Source organism: Drosophila montana, unplaced genomic scaffold, assembly GCF_035044405.1.
Source record: "Drosophila montana isolate Dmon_TW-CO22-7 unplaced genomic scaffold, ASM3504440v1 contig_2397_1, whole genome shotgun sequence".
In the NCBI taxonomy this organism is placed as follows: domain Eukaryota; kingdom Metazoa; phylum Arthropoda; class Insecta; order Diptera; family Drosophilidae; genus Drosophila; species Drosophila montana.
Window position 1 is genome coordinate 1,000,324 of NW_026997278.1, and position 24,082 is coordinate 1,024,405.

At 40.8% G+C, this 24,082-nt stretch overlaps 3 protein-coding genes across 30 annotated transcripts in view; 1 reads left to right on the forward strand and 2 right to left on the reverse strand.

The window, feature by feature from the left end:
• The window catches only part of bent (projectin protein bent), a 53,571-nt gene extending 38,183 nt beyond the window's left edge, over positions 1-15,388 (forward strand). For 26 of the 27 annotated variants that reach the window (XM_064681480.1, XM_064681501.1, XM_064681506.1 and 23 more), the window contains 9 exons: positions 70-9,546; positions 9,794-10,772; positions 10,851-11,192; positions 11,269-12,311; positions 12,646-12,702; positions 13,197-13,330; positions 13,397-13,523; positions 13,594-13,896; positions 13,972-15,388. In XM_064681480.1, coding sequence (XP_064537550.1) covers positions 70-9,546; positions 9,794-10,772; positions 10,851-11,192; positions 11,269-12,311; positions 12,646-12,702; positions 13,197-13,330; positions 13,397-13,523; positions 13,594-13,896; positions 13,972-14,606 — 13,097 coding nt within the window. In that variant the 3' untranslated portion in view covers positions 14,607-15,388. The remainder of the gene's footprint in view (positions 1-69; positions 9,547-9,793; positions 10,773-10,850; positions 11,193-11,268; positions 12,312-12,645; positions 12,703-13,196; positions 13,331-13,396; positions 13,524-13,593; positions 13,897-13,971) is intronic. The other variant, XM_064681483.1, reaches the window with a different exon arrangement.
• The window catches only part of Slip1 (SLo interacting protein 1), a 144,634-nt gene extending 128,283 nt beyond the window's left edge, over positions 1-16,351 (reverse strand). The window contains exon 1 of the mRNA XM_064681508.1: positions 15,798-16,351. Within this exon, the coding sequence (XP_064537578.1) occupies positions 15,798-15,812 (15 nt within the window). The 5' untranslated portion in view covers positions 15,813-16,351. The remainder of the gene's footprint in view (positions 1-15,797) is intronic.
• Positions 16,352-16,877: 526 nt separating this feature from the next.
• Positions 16,878-24,055, reverse strand: MED26 (mediator complex subunit 26). 2 transcript variants are annotated; one of them, XM_064681514.1, is made up of 7 exons: positions 23,942-24,055; positions 23,150-23,313; positions 22,152-23,040; positions 21,741-22,088; positions 21,390-21,665; positions 21,240-21,329; positions 16,878-20,732 (listed from the first exon to the last, which is right to left on the reverse strand). In XM_064681514.1, exons 2-7 carry the CDS (start codon positions 23,213-23,215, stop codon positions 17,434-17,436), a joined length of 4,968 nt encoding a protein of 1,655 aa, XP_064537584.1. In that variant the 5' UTR covers positions 23,216-23,313; positions 23,942-24,055; the 3' UTR covers positions 16,878-17,433. The 2 variants fall into 2 exon arrangements, with proteins under 2 accessions (XP_064537584.1, XP_064537583.1); XM_064681513.1 differs by having other exon boundaries at positions 23,890-24,042.
• Between the last annotated feature and the right edge of the window lie 27 nt (positions 24,056-24,082).

A 24,082-nucleotide genomic window follows, 5' to 3' on the forward strand; every position in this document is an offset into this window, starting at 1 on the left:
AAATGCATTTTCTGAAGCTTGTAAGCTTAGATATAATAGAAGGGAATCTAATAAACGTGAACTTTACAGCGGCACCTTCGAAACCAGGAGCGCCAGAACCGACTGACTGGACTGCCAACAAAGCAGAGCTCGCATGGAATGAACCAGCTAGCGATGGTGGGTCACCAATTACTGGATATATTATTGAAATTAAAGATAAGTACAGTCCACTATGGGAGAAGGCTTTGGAGACCGACTCTCCTTCACCAGTCGCTACTGTAAATGGTCTTATTGAAGGAAATGAATACCAGTTCCGAGTAATTGCCCTAAACAAGGGCGGCCAATCCGAGCCCTCGGACGCGAGCAAGACATTTATAGCAAAGCCGCGCTACCTGGCACCTAAAATAGACCGAAGAAACCTACGCGATGTAACGATATCGGCAGGAACCGCTCTTAAGTTAGACGCTGTTATTACGGGCGAACCGGCACCAAAGGTGGAATGGAAATTTTCGAATTACCCATTGCAATCTGGAAAGAACACCACTATCGAAACACCTGACTACTACACCAAACTGGTAATTCGACCAACTCAGCGGGGTGACTCCGGAGAATATTTGGTAACAGCAACAAACAGCTCGGGTAAAGACAGTGTGCTTATCAACGTCAACATTACCGATAAGCCCACGCCACCAAATGGACCGCTTCAAATATCTGATGTGCATAAGGAAGGATGTCATCTGAAATGGAAGCGACCTAACGATGATGGTGGCACCCCAATTGAGTACTTCCAAATAGATAAGTTAGATCCTGAAACTGGATGTTGGCTACCATGCGGCCGTTCAACGGAGCCTCAGGCTGACATTACGGGTCTTACGCCCGGCAATGAATATAAATTTAGAGTGTCGGCTGTTAACGCAGAAGGCGAATCAGCTCCGTTAGTTAGCGAAGAATCAATAATTGCCAAAAATCCGTTCGACGAACCAGGTAAGCCGGAAAATCTAAGGCCAACTGATTGGGATAAGGATCACATCGATTTGGCTTGGACACCGCCACTTAACGATGGTGGATCTCCTATAACTGGTTACCTCGTTGAAAAGAAAGACAAATATGGACAGTGGGAGAAGGCACTGGAAGTTCCAGCCGATCAATGCAAAGCTACTGTTCCTGATCTAACTGAAGGTGAAGCCTACGAGTTCCGCGTTAGCGCTATTAATGCCGCCGGCCCAGGTGAGCCATCGGATGCGACGGCTCCCATTGTTGCAAAATCACGCAATAAGCCCCCAGTTATTGATCGCTCCAATCTAATTGAAGTGCGTATCAAGGCTGGACAAGCATTCACATTTGATTGCAAGGTCTCTGGAGAACCAGCACCAAAAACTAAATGGCTACTTAAAAAAAAAGAGGTCTATTCGAAAGATAACATCAAGGTTACCCATGTCGATTACAATACCAAGCTGAAAGTTACAAATGCGACCCGCTCTGATTCTGGTCTCTATACTGTGCATGCTGAAAACTATAACGGCGAAGACAGTGCTGACGTTAAGGTAACTGTTATTGATAAACCATCGCCTCCGAATGGCCCACTCAAGGTGGACGATGTTCATGCAGAAGGATGCACGCTCAACTGGAATCCACCGGACGATGATGGCGGTCAGCCTATCGAAAACTATGTTGTTGAAAAAATGGATGAAGCAACTGGCCGCTGGGTACCAGCCGGCGAGACAGATGGACCAGTCACCAGCCTCAAAGTAAAGGGCTTAACGCCAGGGCATAAATATAAGTTTAGAGTGCGTGCCAAGAATCGTCAGGGCACATCAGATCCACTTACCACACCTCATGCGACTGAAGCTAAAAACCCATATGACGAGCCTACCAAGCCTGGTACACCATCAATTAAAGATTTTGACAAAGATTTTGTCGATTTGGAATGGGCAAGGCCAGAAAGCGATGGTGGATCCCCTATAAGCGGTTACATAATTGAAAAGCGTGATAAGTACTCACCAAATTGGGAACAGTGCGCAGAGATCGATGGCGATGTAACCAGCGGACATGTGCCCGACTTGATTGAAGGTGTTAAATATGAATTCCGTGTGAGGGCCGTCAACAAAGCTGGCCCGGGTGTTCCTAGCGATGCAACTGAACCTCATGTTGCGCGTGCAAAGAACGTGGCACCAAAGATTGATAGGAATTTCATGTTAGATATTAAAATTCGAGCTGGAAACGTATTTGAATTTGATGTGCCAGTTAGTGGAGAGCCAATTCCAAGCAAGGAATGGTCTCATGAAGATAACATGGTTATAAATACAGATCGTGTGAAAATTTCTAATTACGATGATCGTACAAAATTACGAGTTCTTGATGCTAAACGAGCAGATACGGGATCATACACCTTGGTTGCTCGTAATATTAACGGCATTGATAAGCACACTGTGAAAGTGACAGTTTTAGATGTACCAACTGCACCTGAAGGTCCACTACGTGGCGATGAAGTCACCAAAAACTCAATGACATTACGTTGGAGACCACCCAAAGATGATGGAGGCTCCGAGATAACTCATTATGTTGTTGAGAAAATGGATAATGAAGCAATGCGTTGGGTACCAGTTGGCGAATGTGCTGGCACCGAGATTCGTGCTGACAATCTCATTGAAAACCATGATTATAACTTTAGAGTGCGTGCTGTTAACAAGCAGGGACAGTCTCAACCATTAACTACTTCCCAAGCCATTACGGCTAAGGACCCATACTCGCATCCGGATAAGCCAGGTCAGCCACAAGCTGCCGATTGGGGCAAGGACTTTGTGGACTTGGAATGGGCCGCTCCGAAACGGGATGGTGGTGCACCAATTACTTCATATATTGTGGAAAGGAGACCCAAATTCGGCCAATGGGAGCGTGCTGCTGTGATACCCGGCGATGAGCGAAAGGCCCATATACCCGATCTGACTGATGGCGGGGAGTATGAGTTCCGTGTAATCGCTGTAAATCGTGGCGGACAGAGCGATCCATCAGATCCTTCTGGCACTATTATCTGCAAGCCCCGTTTCCTGGCTCCATTCTTTGACAAGTCGCTATTAAATGACATAACTGTACATGCTGGCAAGCGACTGGGTTGGACGCTTCCAATAGAAGCTTCTCCTCGACCCACCATCAAATGGCTATTCAATGGCAAAGAAATTGAACCAAGTACCCGAATTGATTCAAATCTTTTCCAAAATGAGCTGACCTTTGAAATACCATCTGCACTCCGAACAGACGAGGGTCGATACACAATAATACTGAAAAACGAGCACGGCTCATTTGATGCATCGGCACATGCAACCGTTCTCGATCGGCCATCAACGCCAAAGGGTCCACTGGACATATCAAAAATCACAAGGGATGGCTGCCATTTGGCATGGCATGTTCCAGATGATGATGGCGGCTCACCAATACTGCATTACATTATTGAAAAAATGGATTTGTCTAGAGGTACATGGTCAGATGCTGGAATGAGTACACATCCAGTCCATGATGTGATAAGACTCGTCCATCGCAAAGAATATTTATTCCGTGTTAAGGCGGTCAACGCTATTGGCGAATCCGAGCCATTGGAAGCTTCCAAGAGTATAATTGCCAAAAATGAGTTCGATGAACCCGATGCACCAGGTAAACCAATTGTCACCGATTGGGATCGCGATCATGTTGATCTACAATGGGCCGTACCAAAATCGGATGGTGGTGCACCTCTAACAGAATATATTATACAAAAGAAGGAAAAGGGCAGCCCATACTGGGTAAATGTTGTACATGTACCACCAAACAAAACAACAGCAACTGTTCCAGATCTCGTCGAGGGCCAAGAATATGAGTTTAGAATAATTGCTGTTAATCAAGCTGGCCAGTCAGAGCCATCTGAGCCATCCGATATGATAATGGCTAAGCCACGCTTTTTGGCGCCGAAGATCATAACGCCACTACATGAAGTGCGTATTAAGGCTGGACTTATATTCCACATCGATATTGATTTTATTGGCGAACCAGCGCCAGAAGCGATTTGGACACACAAATTTAATCCATTAAAATCCAATGAAAGATCGACCATTACCACAATTGGACACCACACGGTGGTCCATACAGTCAATTGTCAACGCTCAGATTCTGGAATTTATCATTTGCTTTTACGTAATGATTCTGGCATAGACGAGGGTAGCTTCGAGCTAATTGTTCTCGATCGTCCCGGTCCACCAGATGGCCCATTAGAGTATGAAGAAATTACTGCTAACTCTGTTACCATATCTTGGAAGCCACCAAAGGATAATGGAGGCTCTGAAATATCTGCATATGTCATTGAGAAACGCGACTTAACACATGGCGGAGGTTGGGTGCCTGCCGTTTCCTTTGTTAACGCAAAGTACAACCATGCGGTTGTCCCAAGACTCCTGGAAGGTACAAAATACGAATTTAGAGTAATGGCTGAAAACTTACAGGGACGTTCTGATCCACTAACATCGGAGCAACCTGTTGTTGCTAAAAATCAATACACCGTACCTGGAGCACCCGGTAAACCAGAATTATCTGACAGCGATAAGGATCATATTACTATTAAATGGAAACAGCCGATCAGCAATGGTGGCTCACCAATACTTGGCTACGATATTGAGCGTCGCGATGTTAATACTGGTCGATGGATTAAAATAAACGGTGAACCTGTACCAACAACCGAATATAGAGATGATCGAGTATCACCAAATCATCAATATCAATACAGGGTGTCTGCTGTTAATGCAGCAGGCAACAGCAAGCCCTCCGAGCCGTCAAGCACATTCAATGCACGTCCAATGCGAGAGAAGCCAAGACTCTATCTGGATGGCTTGGTTGGCAGACGTATTAAGGTTCGTGCTGGGGAGCCCGTCAATGTTAATATACCAATATCTGGTGCACCAACGCCATCGATCGAATGGAAGCGCGGCGATATGAAATTACCAGAATCGAAAAAAGTCTCATATGATACCAATTCCGAGCGAACCATTTTCCGCATTGACGATTCAACCAGACAGGACTCTGGTGTATATAAAATTTCGGCAACTAACGAATTTGGCAAAGACTCTGCTGATATTGAGATAATTGTTGTTGACAAGCCGACGCCACCTGAAGGTCCATTAACCTACACTGAGACTGCTCCTGATCACATTTCATTGCAGTGGAATCCACCAAAAGATGATGGCGGTAGCGAGATAACTGGCTATATCATTGAATTTACCGAGTTCGGTGTTGATGACTGGAAGCCCGTGCCTGGCTACTGTCCGAAAACGAATTACACTGTAAAAGGACTTACCGAAGGCAAAAAGTATGTGTTCCGGGTTAGGGCTGAAAACATATATGGTGTTTCTGATGCTTTGGAAGGTAAGCCAGTTGTAGCAAAGTCACCATTTGACCCGCCAGGTGCGCCCACACAGCCGCAAGTCGTGGCCTATACACCCAGCTCAGCATCTTTGGAGTGGCATCCACCAGACTATTGCGGTGGCAAGCCGATTTCCGGATATATTGTGGAAAGAAGAGAACGCGGTGGCGAATGGATTAAATGTAATAACTATCCAACACCGAACACCAGCTATACAGTGCCCGATTTGCGTGAAGGTGCCCGATATGAATTCCGCGTAATAGCGGTCAATGAGGCTGGCCCGGGTAGCCCATCCAAGCCATCGGAACCTATGACCGCTGAACTGCAGCGGTATCGTCCCGACCCACCCGAACCACCAAAGCCAGATCGTATCACAAAGGATAGTGTCACATTATCCTGGCGGCCACCGCGAAACGATGGCAAATCCAAAATTAAAGGATATTACATTGAAATGCGGCCCAAAAATTCGAAGGATTGGAAACCTGTTAACGACATACCAATTCATTCAACTGTGTACAGGGTACCAGATTTAAAGGAAGGCGAAGAATATTCGTTCCGCGTCATTGCTGAAAATGATGTCGGCCGCTCAGATCCTTCGAAGCCATCACAGCCCATAACGATTGAAGAGCAACCAAATAAACCACATATGGATCTAGGAGGCGTTCGCGATATTATTTGCCGTGCCGGCGACGACTTTAGCATTCATGTACCATACGTGGCTTTCCCAAAACCGACTGCATCATGGTACTCGAATGATACTGTGTTGGATGATGACCAACGTGTGCACCAACACTTAACTGATGAAGCTGCTTCATTTGTAGTAAAGAACTCGAAGCGTTCAGACTCAGGGCAATATCGTTTACAACTTAAGAATCCATCAGGTTTCGATACGGCTACCATAAACGTAAAGGTTTTGGATCGACCTGGTCCACCAACTAATTTACGGGCTGATGAATTTGCCGGTGATTCTTTGACATTGTATTGGAACCCGCCAAGAGATGATGGTGGTGCCCCTGTTCAAAATTACATTATTGAGAAAAAAGAGGCGCGATCCTCTACATGGACCAAGGTCAGCAGTTATTGTACGGTACCATTTGTGCGTATACGCAATCTTTCAATTGGTAAAGAGTATGATTTCCGTGTAATTGCCGAGAATAAATACGGCCAATCGGATCCAGCGAATACTTCCGAGCCCATTAGAGCAAGACATCCATTTGACGTTCCAAATGCACCCGGAATACCACGTGGAATTGATTCCACAGAGGATAGCATAACCATTGCCTGGTCTAAGCCCAAGCATGATGGTGGATCGCCGATTACTGGATACGTTATTGAGAAACGCCTGTTGAGCGAAGACAAATGGACGAAGGCCATTCATGCCCTCTGCCCAGATCTGACCTGTAAGATACCCAACTTGATTGAGAACGCTGAATATGAATTCAGAGTGGCTGCTGTCAATGCAGCGGGTCAATCGCCTTTCAGCGCGTCAAGCGATTTAATTTACTGTCGCCGGCCACCACATGCTCCCAAGATAACATCTGACTTATCGATCCGTGATATGACTGTTATTGCCGGAGAAGAGTTCCATATTACAGTTCCATACCATGCGAACCCTCGACCGGTACCGTCCTGGAATATCAATGGCATCGAGGTGTCTCCCGATGAGCGCATCCGATTTGATACTGATGATTATAGCTCCGTATATCACAATAAATGCGCCAAACGATCCGAAACTGGATCGTATACAATTACTTTGGCAAACAGCAAAGGCTCTGACACTGCATCGTGTCATGTGACTGTTGTCGACAGACCTGGCCCACCACAAGGTCCATTAAATGCCTATGATATTACTCCAGATACTTGCACACTCGCCTGGAAGACTCCACTCGACGATGGAGGCTCACCAATCACAAACTATGTTGTGGAGAAATTGGACACCAGTGGAACATGGGTGAAGGTTAGTAGTTTCGTGCGTAATACCCACTATGATGTTATGGGTCTGGAGCCTAATCATAAATACCACTTCCGTGTTCGAGCTGAGAATCAATATGGACTATCAGATCCGCTCGAAATACCGGAACCGATTACAGCCAAACATCAGTTCACTGTTCCCGATGAGCCTGGCCAGCCCAAGGTAATCGATTGGGACTCTGGCAATGTTACATTGATATGGACACGACCTGCTAGTGATGGCGGATCTCGCATTCAAGGTTACCAAATTGAATACCGGGACATTGTTAATGACTCCTCGTGGAATACATATGAGTATTTAATAAAAGACACAAAATATCAATTGTACAACCTAACAAATGGCAGCGAATATGAATTCCGAATTAAAGCGAAGAATGCTGCCGGCTACAGTAAGCCATCGCCACCATCCTTAAGATTTAAATTGAAGGGTAAATTTAATGTACCCGCGCCTCCAGGCACTCCGCAAGTAACGAAAGTGGGCAAGAATTATGTCGATCTCAAATGGGAGAAGCCAATCAGCGATGGCGGATCCCGTATCACGGGCTACATAATCGAACGTAGAGATATTGGCGGTGCTGTTTGGGTAAAATGTAATGATTACAATGTGTTGGATACGGAATTCACTGTCATCAACCTTATCGAAATGGGCGATTATGAATTCCGGATTTTTGCCATTAATGCTGCCGGGCGTTCAGAGCCAAGTCTATGCACAATGCCTATCAAAGTATGCGAAGTCTTGGGCGGCGAAAAACCAGATTGGATATCGCGGTTGCAGGACAGGATAGCACCATCTGGCAGAGATTTCACACTGCAATGTGCTGCCTCTGGTAAACCAAGCCCCACAGCCAGATGGCTAAGGAACGGCAGGGAGATACAGATGCAACCTGGTGGACGATTTACATGTGATAGTAAAGACGGCGTTTTCAGGCTACACATAACAACTGTACAATCCGGCGATGATGGTGACTACACTTGCGAGGCAATTAACTCACTTGGATTTGTGCATACGTCTGGATATCTTAAAGTAGGCTCACCGCCGATTATAAACAGATGTCCCAGTGAGTTGTATCTACCGGAGGGCGATAATACAAAGATCAAGGTCTACTATTCGGGCGATCAGCCACTTTCGGTGAAGATAACGAAAAATAACGAGCTTATCTCCGATGTGACTGATGAATCACATTTCAAATATACTATCTTTGATGATTATATTGCTATATTTATACGTGATATTGTTAAAAGTGATGCTGGCAACTATCAAATCGAGCTCAGCAATGATTCTGGTAGTGCTACCGGACATTTTGATGCACGTATTACTGGTCTGCCATCGGCACCCGTTGGGCCTATGGGAATTTCCCACATTAATAAGCACTCGTGCACATTGGCTTGGCGGCCGCCAGCCTACGATGGTGGCCTTAGGATAACACATTATGTAGTCGAACGTAAAGATATATCGTCTCCACACTGGATCACTGTGTCCAGCTCATGCAAGGATACATCGTTTAATGTGCAGGGCCTACTTGAGAACCAAGAGTATATATTCCGCGTAATGGCAGTAAATGAGAACGGCATTGGGGCACCATTGGAAGGCTTGAATCCGATTCGTGCTAAAGCACCAATCGATCCGCCTTCACCGCCGGGCATTCCAGAAATCACCGAGATTGGCGGAGACTTTGTCCATTTGGAATGGTCTAAGCCAGAATCGGATGGTGGTGCACATATTCAAGGCTACTGGGTCGACAAGCGTGAAGTTGGCAGCGATACCTGGCAACGAGTTAACCCCATCATTAGCGCCGCCAACCAAATTAACTGCCATAATCTGATTGAAGGACGTCAGTACGAGTTCCGCGTGTTCGCCCAAAATATCGCTGGCATATCGAAGGAATCAACCGCTTCTCAGGTGGTTAAAATTGTAGATCCAAAGGCGGCAACGGCTCCAATTATTATTAAGCCGCTACGCGATGCGAATTGCATCCAAAACCACAACGCACAGTTTACATGCACAATTACTGGCGTACCCCGACCAACCATTACCTGGTATAAGGGAGCGCGTGAGATAACAAGCGGCGCCCGCTATCACATCTACTCTGAGGGCGACGACAATCATTTCCTCAACATTAACGATGTGTTTGGAGAGGACGCTGATGAATATGTTTGCCGTGCTGTTAACAAAGCTGGCGCCAAGTCAACTCGTGCAGCTCTTGCCATTATGAGTAAGTATTTGAGTCTAATGATTCACTCAAATATTGTAAGCTACATTTTCCGTCCGATTAATTAGTCAGTAATAATAAAGCTGAGTCGATAGATTCCAATTATCGATAGCTTGCCTCGTTTCCATTAAGTCGAGAAAGTTGGAAAATCTTCGGCATGCCGAAGTTATAATACCCTTGTGGAGCTAATAAGTTTTACAATTTTTTTTTTGTAGAGAGCTAAATTAATTCGTGTATTGACATTTTACAGCTGCACCAAAGTTGAACGTCCCACCACGATTTAGAGACACTGCATACTTTGATAAGGGTGAAAATGTTGTGATTAAAATACCATTCACTGGTTTCCCCAAGCCACGCATACACTGGGTCAGAGAAGGTGAAAATATCGAATCTGGCGGTCACTACAATGTTGAGGTAAAGGAACGACACGCCGTGTTGACTATTCGTGATGGATCGCGCTTAGACTCCGGCCCATACCGAATCACAGCGGAGAACGAACTGGGCTCGGATACAGCTATAATCCAAGTTCAAATAAGTGATAGACCAGATCCGCCACGCTTCCCATTGGTCGAAAGTATTGGCACAGATTCGTTGTCCCTGAGCTGGAAGGCCCCCATCTGGGATGGCGGCAGTGATATTACAAATTACCTTGTTGAGCGCCGTGAACATCCGCTTTCATCGTGGATACGTGTAGGAAATACGCGTTTCACATCAATGGCCGTTACTGGCCTGACGCCAGGCAAGGAATATGACTTCCGAGTTTTCGCCGATAATGTTTACGGCCGCTCTGATGCATCAGATATAAGCACATTGATCAAAACAAAGGAATCGATTAAGAAAAAACAGGTCGAGCGTAAGTGGGAATTGGATGAGAGTGGCAAAAGGATACGTGGCAAGGCTGACGGCCCAATTAAAGATTACGATTCATATGTATTTGACATATATTCGAAATTCGTGCCACAGCCAGTTGAAATTTCGCACGATAGTGTTTACAGTAGATACGATATTCTTGAGGAGATAGGAAATGGAGCGTTCGGAGTTGTACACAGATGTCGGGAGCGTAGCACTGGAAATATTTTCGCTGCCAAATTTATACCTGTATCGCATGCTGTTGAAAAAGACCTGATTCGACGTGAGATCGACATTATGAATCAGTTACATCACCAAAAACTAATAAACCTACACGATGCGTTCGAAGACGATGACGAAATGGTCCTCATACTAGAATTGTGAGTATATCTCTAGCTATTTATCTCTAGCTATTTCCTCAACATAATCACTTTGTTTTTATCTTCAACATTATTTAGCTTATCTGGTGGAGAACTATTTGAGCGCATTACGGCTGAGGGTTACGTGATGACTGAAGCGGAAGTTATCAACTATATGCGTCAAATCTGCGAAGGAATCCGGCATATGCATGAGAAAAATATTATCCACCTGGATATAAAGCCTGAAAATATAATGTGCCAGACTCGCAGTAGTACTAACGTCAAGCTAATTGATTTCGGTTTAGCCACACGGTTGGATCCAAACGAGGTGGTTAAAATCACAACTGGCACAGCCGAATTTGCAGCTCCCGAAATTGTCAACCGAGAACCGGTTGGATTTTATACGGATATGTGGGCAACGGGAGTGCTAGCCTATGTTCTGTAAGTGGACTCATATTTTTGAATAATGCTTTACGAAAACTAACAAAAAAAAAAACAATTCCCATTTCATATATAGCCTAAGTGGACTTTCGCCTTTCGCTGGAGACAACGATATACAGACACTTAAGAATGTTAAAGCCTGTGATTGGGATTTCGATATGGAAGCTTTCAAGCACATTTCCGATGAGGGTAAAGATTTTATAAGAAAACTGCTTATTGCCAGCAAAGAGAAACGAATGACTGCCCACGAATGCCTCTTGCATCCATGGTTAACGGGAGACCATAGAGAGCTCAACCAAAAGATTGCTCGCGATCGTTATCTAGCATACCGCGAGAAACTGAGAAAGAAGTACGAGGACTTTGGAAAATATCTACTGCCAATTGGTCGCTTGTCTGAGTATTCATCACTGCGAAAACTTCTAATGGAAAAATATAAAATGCATGATGCCGTGTTCGATCGTCGACAAGCCGCTCCACGATTTGTCATTCGGCCGTCATCGCAGTTCTGTTATGAAGGCCAAAGCGTTAAATTCTATTGCCGATGCATTGCGATCGCGACACCCACACTTACTTGGTCACACAATAATATTGAACTGAGACAGAGCGTTAAGTTCATGAAACGGTATGCTGGAGACGACTATTACTTTATAATCAATCGAGTGAAACTTGATGATCGTGGTGAATATATAATACGCGCCGAAAACCACTATGGTTCCAGAGAAGAAGTTGTTTTCCTCAATGTTCATCCACTGCCAAAAGAACAGCCAAGATATCGAACCGAATCAACACCGGTTCGCCGCCGTGAACCCTTGCCATATACATTCTGGCAGGAGGAATCCGAGTCGGCGCCCAGTTTTACATTCCTACTACGTCCACGCGTCATGCAAGCCCGTGACACATGTAAGCTACTCTGTTGTCTAAGCGGCAAGCCAGTTCCCACTGTTAAATGGTACAAGGACGGTCGTGAGCTGAGTAAATACGAGTACGCCATGACCCACTCGGATGGTGTTGTCACAATGGAAATAATTGATTGCAAGCCCTCAGACTCTGGCAAATACACCTGCAAGGCAACAAATTGTCATGGAACAGATGAGACATCGTGCGTCGTAATTGTCGAAGGTAATTTATAATTAACTGACAATCATATCACATCTTATGTGAAATTCGAAAATTTTTAAATAGTACACCCACACTTGCAGAATCTATGATATATGTCTGTAAATATGTATGTAAAATAGGCCTATATATATATATATATGGCACTGTTCAAGCATATAAGCATACATTCTGTTTACATTTATTTATTCAGTGTACTGGGGATGGACGTATATCATCCCGGCACTCGAAGAAAATACAAAAGTGCATATAGAAAACATTTTGAATTTATCTATGAGAAATACTTTTTTTTTTCACATATATACTCCTATATTCACAACATGATAACTATCTGCAGGAGAATGGGTTACGCCTGAGCAGGCAGAACTTGCACACAACTTCCTTTACTCAGGAGGTAATTTTTTATAATAAACTCGACTAAACTTACTTTTAAGCATGCATACTCGTATACAATATGTTTGGGTAGTATTTTAACTGAATTATCCTGACATTATCCTGAATGGCATCTAAACCTCCTCTACTACCTAAAAAAAATAATAATAATATAAATTTGTTCTTAAAAATCGTTTTCGAAACAAACTCATCAGTTTTCTGGAGTTGATTTTTAAAGATAGCCACCACAAATTTGAATAAGAATTGCATGTATTTTACATTTGATAAATGTATTGTATATGTGATGTATGTATGCAATTCCACTATTCCCAACAAGTTACTAAGCATGCATAAGTATTAAATTGAAGTTAAAGTTGAACGAGCAGTATCCTTAATGACGTCCCATTATCCCAACGAGAATACTTAATAAACATTATATTGTTAGATTTTGTTGCTTGAAACCCTATATATACAAATATATATATATATATAACACATATCTTAAATCATATTTAGATCGCAAGTATATAGAGCAGCACTTCAAGCCAACACCACCCCCGATTATAACAACCCGCCAGTTTACATCGTCAGCCACTTCCAGCAACTCGCAGCAGACATCAAGCTCCACTAGATCGACATCGGATGGCAAGGTAAATGAATGCTAAGTTTTTAAATATTTGTGAAATTGATCCAGTAACCGGACGCAATTTTCTCAGACTGTCGTCACAAACTCAAGTTCCTCAACACAGAATAGCATTTCAAGCAAAAAGAAATATGCGGCAAGTAGCTTACAGGCACCCGGCAGCCCATCACGATCTCGTAGTGCCACCAAAGAGCTGATACGTACGTACCTTAAGTTACCAAAATTGAATAGATGATGTGATTAATTATGAATTATGATTATTGCACACAGTTCCTCCCGACGATTCCTTAATGTGTAAACCAGAGTTTACAAAGCCACTTCACGATTTGACAATACGCGATGGCGAGCAGTTGCTGTTGACTTGCCACGTAAAAGGCGACCCGGAACCACAAATAACGTGGTCCAAGAATGGCAAATCGATATCCTCGTCTGAAATAATGGATCTTAAATACAAAAATGGCATTGCAACGCTCACTATTCATGAAGTCTTCCCTGAAGATGAAGGAGTCTTTTCATGCACGGCGACAAACTCGATTAGCTCTGTCGAAACAAAGTGCAAGCTAACAATTAAACGTAAGTGTTTTTTTCTTTTTGAATTAAGTCTTAATTCATATATTCTTTGTATATCCCCCTTTAATTTTCATTCAGCTTTGGATAAGCAGTCAAGCAAACGTCTGCCAACTGGCAGTGACAAGCCACCTAAGATAGTTAGCCACTTGGAATCGAGATTTGTTAAGGACGGGGATGCGGTAACATTGGCTTGTCGCATTATTGGCGCTGACCATTTTGATGTCGTTTGGCTGCACAACAATAAGGAAATAAAGCCAAGCAAGGACTTCCAATATTCGAATGAGGCAAATATCTATCGTCTACAAATCGCCGAAATCTTTCCTGAGGACGGCGGCACCTATACATGCGAGGCATTCAACGATGCTGGCGAATCGTTCAGTACTTGTACAATTAATGTCAATGTACCTGGAGACGAACCGAAGGTGCCGACATTTGTTAAATTCCCAGTTTCCGTTTCGGTTACGGAGGGAGAAAACGCCACTTTCGAATGTGAATCCGACGGCGAGCTAATTAACTTGGCTTGGTTGAAGGACGGAAAACCCATAGATGAAGCACGCTCCCGATACTCATTTACTAAGGATGGCAATCGCTATAAGTTTGCTGTAAATAAATGTACCTTAGATGATGTGGGACAATATCAGGCAAAGGCTGTGTCCAAAAAGGGTGAAAGCTTGTGTGCATTTTCGGTAAATGTCTTGAGCTCCGAGGCCTAAGCTATATTTCGAAAATTTGCGAACATCTACATATATACCCACACAAATTCTAATCAGAGTTGTGTGCAAAAAAACGAAAAAAAAATAATAATAATAATTATTAGACTGGTCATCAAATATATATCATCTTATAAGTATTCATTCTTCGCACACGAACATGCATATATATATTTTTGAAAATTGAAGAGCAACAAACAGTTGGGAGGGCAAGATACTATGTAATACTAGCAGAGATAGTAATTAGCTCTCTTATGATCGTATATTACCTAACTATTACATATATGTACTTTAGAGATAAACGAAATTCTGTTGCCAAACATACTTACACATAAGCAAAATGTACAATATTTTATAATTTTTACAATTTTATCCATTTATTTACGTTCATTTATAATGTATGTGTGCACATTTTTTATTTGATATTATGATAAACTCACTGACAAACAGTGTACTGAAACAGCTAACCACCAAACTGTCAACTGTGCCACTTTCTTGACTGCTGGCATCCTCACTGAACATCTACAAATACACAAAAGTCATCCAAGTGGCCCAGTTTCGGTTCGGTTCGGTTTGTATTCGGCTGCCATCATACGACTTGCGACAGACCTCACCTAATATACATACATATATATTGCGAAGTACTTGCACAAAATAAATCAGATTCTTGAACTATGTATGGATGTGTATTCGTGGTATATTTTCGGCTATTGACCCAAAAATATGACATTTAAACTCAAATTTTTTAAATCGAATACAAATAAACGACAAAATGCAATGAAAAAGTCTTTTATTTATTGACAACATTTACATATTCTATTGGCCCAATCTTATGGATAGATTTGATATACACATGTATATATTTATCCAAGAACATATGAATATATAAGTCTATGCAATACTAAGAAGACGTAGGAAGGACGCCGCCAAGGCTCGAACCCGATAATGAGAGTATAGAGCATCTCCTAGTCAGATACTCCCTTTTTATATAGAACCAACTATTTTAATATTAACCAAGAATCATTAAAATTGCAGTTTGAAAACTAAAAACGAAATAGCTGCACAAAACTCTTACAAAATTCATTAAAAAACTTGCAAAAGCAGACTTCTTAAAATTAGTTTCACGTTCTTAAAGAGAGTTAATTGATAATAAATATAAAATAATAATAATTAATATAATAGTTAGCCACTTACGTATGTATATAACATCCATCTCCAAAAGCGTTTGCGATGATGTATGGCGACAAAAAGCAAAAATGCACAAAAACACACAAGAAAAATAAATAAAAAACACTTGTATATTTGTATATTTAGCCTGAGCTACTCTTTTTTTTACACACTTTGAATTTGCTCTCATGACTAACACGGCGAGCAACGGAGAAGAGAAAAAAAATAACGGGAGAAACTAAATTGAAAAAGAAATGACCGATTGCATTACACACAAACCCACAAGAAGAAAAATAAAAAAAAGCATTTGTCATATTTGGCTGAGCTACTCTTTTTTTTACACACTTTAAAAATTTGCTCTCATGACTAACACGGCGAGCAACGGAGTAACGGAGCAGCGGAGAAGAGAAAAAGATAACGGGAGCAAAAAAAAAATTGAAAAAGAAATGACCGATTGAAAATTTTCGGTGTTCGTAAGCTAATACAAAATTAGAATTTAAGACACTTTTAAAATGAATTAAGATAAATATTTTGTTCTTTACACGGTACCACACAATATGCACATGTTATTTTTGTAGCCCAGCCAATAAAAGGATCACAGACTCCAAAAAAAAAACCGAAAAATATGCAGCTTCACCGCCGACGTCTGCTGCTGAACTGCGGAGTAATACTAATTCGCCGACAATTCAACGACGATAGTTTCTCCTACAAGCTACACTTTAGACGGCGAATTCACTTTAATGCTGGGAGCGAATGAATTGATCTCCACTGGAACTGATTGGATTTGCATGCATATTGGGCGAATTCAATGGTTAACGGTTTTCGGCAGAAATTTAGCCTGCGCTTATTTCGCCTGGTGCTCAATTTAGGCTGGTACTAAATTTAGTCTGTTTCTAAGCTTTAGTCAAGTCCTAATTTTTGATCTGGTATTAAGTTTTGATCTCTTACAAAGCGTCAATCCTGTAATAACACAGGAAAGCAAAAAAGAAAAACCTTGGCCAATTTACCGCTCTTTGGGTTTCGCATTTTTGGTTAACTTGCACCGCCGAGCGTGACTCATAGATGGCACTATCGTCATCTACAGTAATCTGAAACGATTGCATTCACTTAACCAGAAAAACATCAGCGTAAAACTAATTTATTTACATTTCATGTACATTTCATTTCTATCACATATACAAAATAGGCATATGTAAATTAAAAAAAAAATATTAAGATGCGAAAAATTATCAACATTAGAATGTAACAAAATATATTTTATGTTCACTAAATTATGCAAAACTGTAGCAAAATCTTGTTTAAGCTATATTAATTTTTGTTTGAAAACAATAAACAAAATTATTGATTATTATTAATCGAGTCAACAAATAAAGTACATAATTATAGTGACTCGCTCTGAAATTAATTGATTTCAATGTTGATTCACATATTTATATTAAATGGTAGGGCCAGCAGAAAATACCTATTACAATTTGACTTTCGAATTCTCAAGCATATGTATGGTGTTCTTTAATTGTATTGGTATTAGAACCTCCTATCACACAGTTTAATTTTATGATCCAAACACTACAGATGCTACAGATGCTTACCAAATAATAAATGTTTTAATTATTCAGTTATATATTATTACACGCACATCCACATATTGTCATATTCAAATTGTTCATTCAAGCACAACGTATGGCAAAACGATCAATGGTTCATTATTATAGGATTGAAGCTGGAGAACTTCGTGCCATTCCTTGAACTGTTGGATTTGAGTTGTGTCCACGCCGCATTTACTGGGAGCGTCGTCGACAACAGCTCGAATGCCAGTTCTATACTCAATAGCCGGTTGCGATAGCATTAACTCAGACGAGACTTCCGTATAAATTTGATTACATTTTTCGGTTCTTTCCAACGCTTGCGAAGTTAAATTATCAATGACACATTCGTTTCCATTGTCATCATTGATGGGCATAACAGAACCTAGACTATGTGATTTAATTACACTTATGTTATTGTTATTATAGCATACATTGACATCATCACAATTCTGAATTTGAAGTAATTCTAACGATGGCTCCTCGATGGCCTTCTCGTTTACCTCATCAGCCGAAGGTTTTAACTGATGATCATTATTAATGAAATTGAACGAGGGCAGCATACCATTGTTATGTAATGGTAATTCATCTTGCGTGTTAAGCTTTATATCATTCAGTTCATCATGTTGATTGCCAAATTCACCAGTATTAAACGATTCATCACTATCTGAATATAAGTACAGGTCCTCTTGGTCAATGTTCGGGTCAGTCTCATTCTTTAATTTATATTTTTTTGAAAAGGCAATTTGACATTTTTCAGTGTCCTCAGACCATGCTGAGTTTCGCTTTCGCTTTCGCTTGCTTTTCTCTTCTGGATCGCTGTCATCCTCATCATTTGAAGTGCAACTGCTGCTGCTGCTGCTGCTGCTATAATTAACAATTCGTTCTTTTCGCCCCGCGCCGTCCTGCCTACATAATTCATTTGCAAAAAATAATTTTCTATGTGTTTTTACCAATCTTTGGGTACTTCGGGTAACATTATTAAATAAATGGTTTAGTTCTATATCTATGGTTTCCTTCGGGCATATTAGATGTCGTGAGCGCCGATAACGAAGACGACGACGACGACGACAATATCGATAACATGTATTCAAATTATTGTGGCAGGCGTGTGACGTCAGCGAAGGTCTGTCCGGCAATTCGTCGGTACGAAACGCCTTCGGTTCCAGAGAGAATTTTCGCTCATATTCGCTGATTATTTCAGTTTCAGGATATTCAATGTTGCTATCGGTATTAGTTGTTGTAAAATGGGCGTTCTTAGCAGCAGTCTGAGCTTCAAGGGTACCGGCAACACAAGCGCTTGCCTGACCAACATTCGGAGAGATTGCTGATATTGAATTAACTGGAGAATTAATTTTACTTGGTGTTTTCTTTATTGTCAACACTATGTGATTGCTACCGACACCAACCATAGGCCTTTGCACGATTGCATATTCTTCATCATTGCTATTTTCATATTCGTTTTCCAAATGCCCATCGTCGTCCGCCGCAATGCTATCTATTGTAGTTGAATGACTTCTGTATGACTCTTGTTCATCATCACTTGCAGCTTGACCTTTTTGAGAGTAACCAGAAGTATCGTATCCACCTTCTGGGTCGCTCACTTCGCTTCGAGTTTCACCGTCTACTTCGTCCTCATGCTCGTCATCGCTGCTATTGTTGCTGCTACTTATGCGTGATATCTGTCTTTGAGTGGCGACGTTTCCGTTAATAGCAATTTTAATGCGCTTAATATGTGGTTTTTCGTCTATTGATGTATTAGCAATCTGTTTATTATTACCAAGGTCCTTGCCATCGTTGCTTTCCGCATGCCTTGCTTTTCTGCGCTTTTTCCTATTTCTTTCGACATTGCGTTCCGATTGCGATTTCTCTGAGGTTAGTGATAGAATCCTTTGATTTCTTAGTTTTTCATTTATTGAGTCTTGTGTTAATTGTAAGCTGGAATTACTACAGCTGCTGTCGCTTCTGCAGCGAATGCCTTTACGATTATCAAATCCATCGATTGTTGGCTCACTATTTAGCTGATCATCTGCGACACTTTCACGACCTTCATCATTATTGACCAACTTAAGCAAATTGAAACTAAGAGTGGCATTGTTATTCATTAAAGGGCCATCGTCCGAAGATCGTGCTTGAAATTGGTTTTCACCGCTATTACCATCGACTGCATCGACTTCAACTCTTAGCGGACTGGGGCTTCCTTTACTGTTTTCAAAATAATTAAAATTTACTTCTGGCTCTTCCAGTTTGACTATCGTATCAAAACTTTTAACTGTGGACAAAGTTTTCGTTTTATCCTTAAGCCGTTTTGCTGCCAAGCGACAAGTTGGTAAACATTTGGCAACACCCAAAAACGGTGGTATAAACGATTTAAAACTTTTCGATTTCCAATTTCTATCGAATTTAAGATAGCTTAGGTCCTTACGTATACGTTCATATGTGAGTGAGCCATATTTTGGAACAACATCGGCGCCATCGCTTACTGTATATGACTCCAATGTCTGTAGAAATTTCGTTATTGTTGTCGTTAAAACAATAGAGGAGTCAATGCTATTCCAATTACCGTTTATGTTTGGTATGTAATAGTTGTGTAAAGCATTTATATGAAAATTGGTAACATCATTCGTTTGCACATCAAACCTTTTTTTTGCAACGCAGTCAGGGTCTTCATGTACAGTGTAAACTGAAATTGGTTCTAACACTATATTGCTAGCTTCTTGATCTAGATAACTGTCAGTAACAGCTTTTAAGTCTTTATTATTTTCTTCAGTGAACGAGCTAACTGTGTTGCTCGATTTAATATAATCATTATCCGGGTCCTGTTTTAAATTGGACTCTGGTGGCGAAATATTTTTTATAATTGATTGTAATGGATCGTCGTCGTCATCAAAGTCCAAATCAAAAATGGACTTCATTGGTTTTTGAGAAATCGAAAGCGGAGCTTCTTCAACATCGCTATTATCAGTTTTCAAAGATGGTTGCTCATTGTGCTTTTTGTCTCGGACAGTCTCAATATCACATGTAGCCGTGTTTACCGAATCTGCTTCCATATCTGAGTGACCAATGTTATTCTGTGCAGACGGTTCTTTTGGTATATCTTCAACAACAATACAAGTGCATGGCACAATTTGAGCCTGATATAGCTTTTCAGTCTCGTTAACACTTAGCGGGCTATTTAAACTGCGAACTATATGCATTAGCTGCGTTGTCACATCGTTATAATCTTTTGACGATGTTAAAACTTCCGCGTTCTTGACCGATGTAGTCTGAAGGGAATTACTGTTGCTATCCAAAGAATTCATTCTCTTAATGCCTCGTGATTTCATGCTGTCCCGTGAAGGTTCCGATGTAATCGTATCACTATCTGTGTTTCCAGGCTCTGCAAAATGGTCAGTATTAATCAATTTGTCCGTTGAAAATGTGTTAAAGGTAAATTTTGTGTAAATGTTATTCAATTTTACAATGACAACCTATACTGAATGGGTGCGGGCCACGGGTAGTATACTTAGTATACCTGAAAATTAAAGGACTTTAGCGATAGGGGTTAGGAATATATAGATTTTCGCAGTTTGATCGCCTTTAGTTGGAACAGAGTTCTTCAGAATATTTTCTGGGTTTAGTACTTGATACAAGACGGCGATCTGAACCCAACAATTTAATCTCAGAAGACAATATGGAACTCTTGTGCAGTTCTACAGAATATTCCATTCAAAACTCATTCCATATTACATTACACAAAACTAGTAAAAGAATGAGTGACACTTTTGTTGGATAAAAAGATGAATCTAGAGACTACAAAAAATCTTTGATTTGGTCCCTTTTTTTTTAAAACAGAAAGAGATAAGGCCTTACAGGAATTTCAAGGAATCAAAACATGAACTCTTACCTTCTAGTATATTTGAAAGTTTCTCTGTTCCTGCTTGAGAAACATTTGTTGAGTAGGCTTCCAATGTATGGGGTGAGTGGATTGACGTTTCTAAAGTATGAGAGGTTTTAAACATATTAATAATATGTATTATATTGGTAAATAACAAACCTGAACAAGATGAGGTTGGTCTCGCTATTAAAGATCGGGATTCCAGATTCCGAAGTGTGGTTGTATTTGTAATTTTATTCGCAACTGCTGGTAATGAATCGCCGCGATTGAATGAAATACTTAGCTTTCTACTTTGCATATCATTGAAGAGTTCCTTTGTAGTTTTTACTTTTTTAACACCAGATCCAAAAAAAATTTGCTGAGAAAGACTTGATTCCTTGGCAATTAGTGAATCCACACCTTTGGAGCCCTTTTTCCGTCCGCGCTTTTTAGGAGCTTGAGAGAGAATGTTTTCATATTCCATCTTGTTACTATCATGTGACTTCGACGATGTTAAAAATTGTTGCTTACTTGCTTCGGCGAATGTCTTTGAATTGTTTTGACCCGGCTTGGCCTCGAGCTCCTCATACGGCGATAATCGACTACAAGAGGTACTTGAGTCGTTATTAATATAATCATCATACATTTGTGGTATCGTCAGGTCTAGGCTTGATGGCTCGCTAACTTGGTTAATCTTTTTCTGACCATTTGCTTGAACAGAATTAACATAATTTGAAGTGTCCGGTCGAGTGACAGAATTAAATCTGCCTGCAAATGTCAAATCTGCTGCAGTGGTGCGAGGTCGACTTTGGGAATTCCCAGAAAATGCATCTCCAGATAAGATTGAGCTCATCGAGCTATTCGACAATGACAAAATTTCTAAAAATTCGAAAGAATATATTACGTTATTTACTTGAAGGATTATTGAATCATTATATTTACCCGGATCCGTTGGATTCGTTTTTGGCATTCTCCCTTCTTTCACCGGAATCCGATTCAAATTAGATCTATTCGCATTTATGAACTGTTGTGGAACTCCATCATTGAAATTAAATTGCGACTGCTTATCTCGACCATCCCTTTCCTTACGCTTTTTATCCTTTTTTAATTTTTTAGGCCTGGGATAGACTGCTGGCAGAGCTAACGAAGACGAAGCTGTCGCGAGTTTCTGGTAATTGTTGACTGGCTGACTTTGTGAATCATTTTCATCGGAATCAGAGACAATGTCAATCACAATAGAAGCCTCATTTAATTTCTCATTAGCCACCATCACACTTGATACAGAATTGGAGGAGTGCTCATTTATGAATGTTGCTGATTTTTGGGATTTAGATTCAATAGTTCTCGGGTGTTTAATCGACTTGTTAATGATTGCTAAAGAGTCGTCACGATTGTCAGTATTAATATTATTATTTATCAAACTTGAGAAGTTTATATGATGTGGCTCAGAGGAATCGACGTTTGAGTGTAAATCAGAGTTAACTCGCTGTGATGACGGCGGCGAGGATTGCGAAGTGTATTGAGGCGAATTTACCACAACTTCAGCTGTGGTCGATTCTGTTTCTGGAAGATTTGTACCAACAATCGGTTTAAATGACGAAGGAGCCAAAGGCTGCGGCTGAGAATCGTTTGTAGTCTGCTGATGAATTCCCACCATTTCTCGCCATTTCTTTAAAAGTGATTTTGCCCGCCGGGCTAGCTGATCATTTTTAGTTCTTCGTCGAAGTTGGTTTATGTATTTTGCCAATCTGGTGGCCTCCAATTGCTCTTTCGTGATCGTTGTACCTTCCAATGCACAAATAACAGAGAGAACCGCCTCCATATTAACGACCTTCAATGATATTTAAATTAATTTAGTATTATCAATTTGCTACGCTATCATATGTGTATACATAACACTTGATATAATGTCCTCATATATATGTATATTATACACTTACATCATAGTTTTGATCAAGCGCCTGCGATAGGTGTGAGGTCAATTGCTGGATTTGGTTTTGGTTCATTTATGTCAGATAACCAAGTCTGCCTGATCCAGGGAGCGGCAAATAGAACTTAGATGTCTCGCCCAATAACGCACGCGCACAGTTCTAACTTACATGTGCTGCGAATAATCAAAATGAATTATTTATTTTATTATGCAGTTTGTATGTGTGCATGTACATTTAGTTGTGCGTCCTTTTGTATAAACTAAAACATGGTTGTATTACATACACACACACATTTATACATAACCGTAAATCCATTATTATTTAATAATACATATGTGTAAGTAACATTTGTAATTTGATTTAATTATGCCTTAACGCTAAATACATAATTATGTATGTGCACTTATGTGCATATATATTTTTGTATTACATACTGCCATACACATACTATGCGTGCATGTGTATGTATATTTTTACATACATATGCATCTACGTAAGATTTGAGAAAACATACGTAGTTTAGTTAAATGGTTACATATGGCGTTTGTTTATTTATATAAAGTTCTCGTTTATCAAAAATATATTAACATATTCGTTATTTGTCGGCCCTTTGGTATTTCTTTCAATTAAGACGCACTGAACCAAAAAATTAATAAAATATTCTAGTGTCCACGGACCACAACGCACACACACACACACACAAATACACTCGTGTACACGCGTCCACACAATATTTCGAATATGTTTACCTTAATTGAAATGTTAATTAAATCATCAAACTTTTGTTTTTAGCAAACACACCTGTTGCGTTTTTATATTTATAGGAACCGTATCGATCAAACTATTTTTTAATAATTTTCAACACAATTCGCCATTTTTTGATATGGAGATGTGCAAATGCATATCGATTCATCGCTACGATATAACAGATATGATATATCG

Bases quoted from the DNA above. Each gene is read 5' to 3' on its own strand.
- MED26 (XM_064681514.1), bottom strand. From the start codon at position 23,215: ATGAACCAAAACCAAATCCAGCAATTGACCTCACACCTATCGCAGGCG. The intron at 21,666-21,740 runs GTAAGCAACAAT...TTCTCTCTCAAG, and splicing joins AAAGACATTCGCCGAAGCAA to CTCCTAAAAAGCGCGGACGG. The intron at 21,330-21,389 runs GTTTGTTATTTA...CTCATACTTTAG, and splicing joins ACCAACCTCATCTTGTTCAG to AAACGTCAATCCACTCACCC.